The 3,514-nt window shown below is 38.6% G+C and overlaps 1 protein-coding gene across 1 annotated transcript; it reads left to right on the top strand.

Annotated features, from left to right (window-relative positions):
* Window positions 1-865: 865 nt before the first annotated feature.
* On the top strand, window positions 866-2,449 carry LOC141695765 (tetrahydroberberine oxidase-like). The gene has a single exon (XM_074499985.1). The coding sequence runs from the start codon at window positions 866-868 to the stop codon at window positions 2,447-2,449; it is 1,584 nt and encodes a 527-aa protein (XP_074356086.1).
* The last annotated feature ends 1,065 nt before the right edge of the window (window positions 2,450-3,514 follow it).

Below are 3,514 nucleotides of genomic sequence, written 5' to 3' on the forward strand. Positions count from 1 at the left end.
CTGCATGACGTCCGACCAGGAGAATGTGACAGTAGCAGGGGAACTCTTTTTCGGTAGATCCCTCCCTGCTGTTGCATGGTATTGGGGCAACCATAACCAGCACATCTTTTCAGAAGATTAATTACATTCACAAGGCTTTGATATTATTCTGCATTCCTTTTTCTGTTTTAAATTTTATATTTTTTCACATTGCTCATTTAAAAAAAAGAAAAGAAAAATCTGTTGTACTCAACTCACTCATAAAGTTAGTAGGGCTCTCTCAAGTTTTCTGTAGATTTTGTAATGGTGACATCAAGTTAATTGTATCTTCAAGCTTGTTAATGAAGCCTAATTTACTTGGTAACTTGCTATCAGAACCCTGCAAATCTATACAACAGGACTAAATTAATGAGATGCCGACAAACTTTTGAAACATATGAGCTAAAAATTTTGGCCAATATTAGTGAGAACCCGTGACCATAACTTGGTTCCGCCCTGATTACGCAATTAACCAGGTCCCTGTACACTGGTAAACTGCCAACTAAATAACAATTTGCCTAACTAAACAACTAATGTATATAACAGTTCATCAAAAATGCAAATTGTTAACAAGCAGCGCAAAGCTGCATACTAAACTTATGTAACGAAATGATGTTATTGTTACTGCAGTGTACATGCCTACATGTTCGTCGGCAGAAACTTAATTATTCCACTTGGAAACTTGTTCAGAAAATTAAAGAAAAATTCAACTCATTGTACTCATAAACTTGCATTTTAACATCTATAAAGATGTGTTTAAGGTGAAAATGTTGCATTGTTCTGTTTCTAAGCTTTCAGCCTGTTGAGTTAAAGAATCGCAAGTAGACCAAAAATAAGAAAAAAAAAAATGAAGATAGTCAGTTGCTTACTGTTTTCGCTTCTTTTCCATCTCTTTCCATTCACTTCACTTGCATCTACGTCTTCTGCTGGTCACGAAGATTTTCTTCATTGCCTTCTTTCAAACTCCACATGGATGCATGGAGTTATTTACACCCCAAGCAACTCTTCTTACGCCTCTGTCCTTGATTTTTCCTTGCACAACCGCCTATATGCAACACCTGAAACTCCAAAACCTCTTGTCATTGTGACACCAATTATAGGATCTCAAATCCAAACTGTCATCTATTGCTCCAAGAAGCATGAGATGGAGATAAGGGTTCGTGGTGGTGGTCATGATTTCAAAGGTCTATCCTATGTATCGCAAGTTCCATTTGTCCTTCTTGATATGATTAATCTTCGTTCAATTGATGTTGATCCTGTAGCTGCAACTGCATGGGTTCAATCTGGTGCAACCATGGGTGAGGTTTACTATGCAATTGCTCGTAAAAGTAAAATACTTGGTTTTCCAGGTGGGACTTACGGAAGTGTTGGTGTGACTGGCCTAATTGGTGGAGGAGGGTATGGTGTGTTAAGACGAAAGTATGGCCTTGCCGCTGATAATGTCATTGATGCTCGTATAGTGGATGTTAATGGAAGAATTCTTGATCGAAAATCAATGGGTGAAGACCTGTTTTGGGCCATTAGAGGTGGTGGCCCTTCTAGCTTTGGGATCATTCTTTCTTGGAAGTTGAACCTAGTTTCTGTACCAGAAAGAGTAACCATATTTGGCGTTACAAGAACTTTAGACAAGAATGCAACTGATATTACTTGGCGGTGGCAAACTGTTGCTCCGGATCTCCCAAAAGATGCCGATATCAGAATCCAAGCACATACAATCAAGAAAGACAACCTTGGAGATGATACAGCAATAGTTGTTAAAATTGTAGGCTTATACCTCGGGGGAGAAGATAAGCTACTTCCTCTAATGCAAGAAAGATTCCCAGAATTAAATTTGGCTCATAAAGACTGTGCCGAAGTAAGTTACATTCAGTCTGTGCTATATTTTGCCAGCAATTCACTTGAACTGCCTCTTGAAACTCTCTTGGATAGGACTACATTTAAAGTTCCTTGCAAGGCGAAAACAGACTTCGTGACACGCCCAATTCCGAAAGAAGGATTGAACAGAATTTGGGAAATGTTGCTAAAATCTGATCCAGACACGACAAGCCTTTTCTTGACCTCGTATGGAGGGAAAATGGATGAAATTTCCGAATCTGCAATTCCATTCCCACATAGAGCCGGTACACTATACATGATCTCCATCAGGGTGATTCCTCGTAGAGATACCCCTAAGGCCCTAAATTGGATCAGAAGTTTCTACAGCACCTTGACTCCGTATGTGTCGTCTCCAAGAACGGCATATGTGAATTTCGTGGACCTTGACTTGGGAGTGAACAATCAAAGTGGTGTCACAAGCTATACACAAGCAAGCAAGTGGGGTAAAATGTACTATAAGGATAATTTTGATAGATTGGTTTACGTCAAGTCTAAAGTTGATCCTACTAACTTCTTTAGGCACCAGCAGAGTATCCCTCTAATTAAACGCATGTAACATTAAAAGTTTAGCTTATATATTGCAAAATAAGGTAACCGTTTTGAGAATTAAGTTGGTACCAAGTACTAATTCACCTGAACACCTTACTGTGTTGTGTTGATATGTAATACGTATCATTTCAACTGTTAAATGACTGGATTGGTTGTCAGTTACAATCATATACTGAAATATACTACTTGATATTGTCTCTCGAAAGCTAATGATTATCTCGCGACACATGAGAAGAGAGGCTAAATGGTGAGGAAAGGTCAAAGGGATTTCAGAGAGTTGAATTTGAATGATTTTCTTACTTTTTTGTTTGTTTTTGTTCTTCCTATTGCTTATTGCACCACATATACATCGTTCTGCAACTGATACATGGTAGTGCACCACATATACATTACTACTTACTCCACTACACTAACCAGTCCTAGTTTTACAGTCACCACCACAACTCCAATGTCAATGAACAGGTGTTTCAGTTTAACTCAAGAGTGCTGAAGTCAATCGAAATTCGGAACCTTTGCGGTGCAAAGCTAGCATTTGCAGATACTGTGCAGTTTTGAATTTAATCCACAAGCCTACTGCTTATGTTATTGTTAACCACTTTTACAGTATAGAGATTTCTGTATATTACGCAAGGACATATCATACTATTTCTGTCTCTCATATCAAAGCCAAACATACGGTAGGTTTAGAGCTTGCTTATAGCACCATTGCGGCAACAAGTCATAGGAATCTTACATATAGTCCTGCTGCGGCCATGGGGCAGGGTAATAGAAATGATGATAATTCGAAAAGCCTGCAGTAAATCGTGAACCAGCTCCTGGTATCGATGGAAATTTCTTGTGCATCCCAGATTGAATATCTCCCCAGAAATATTCTTGTTTAGGCATCACATATGCTTCAGGTTTATGATCTTTAAACATATTATGTATTTTGTAATGATCTTCACCAATATCTTCTGCTTCATGGTCGTCACAAGAGCGTTCCTTTTCTTTTTTGCCACGACTCTCCTTTTTCTGATCCTGATCTTTGAACATGTTACGTTTTTCGTGGTATTTAGCACCGTCCTTTTCTACT

The sequence above is a fragment of the Apium graveolens genome, chromosome 11 (assembly GCF_009905375.1).
Source record: "Apium graveolens cultivar Ventura chromosome 11, ASM990537v1, whole genome shotgun sequence".
Lineage (NCBI taxonomy): Eukaryota > Viridiplantae > Streptophyta > Magnoliopsida > Apiales > Apiaceae > Apium > Apium graveolens.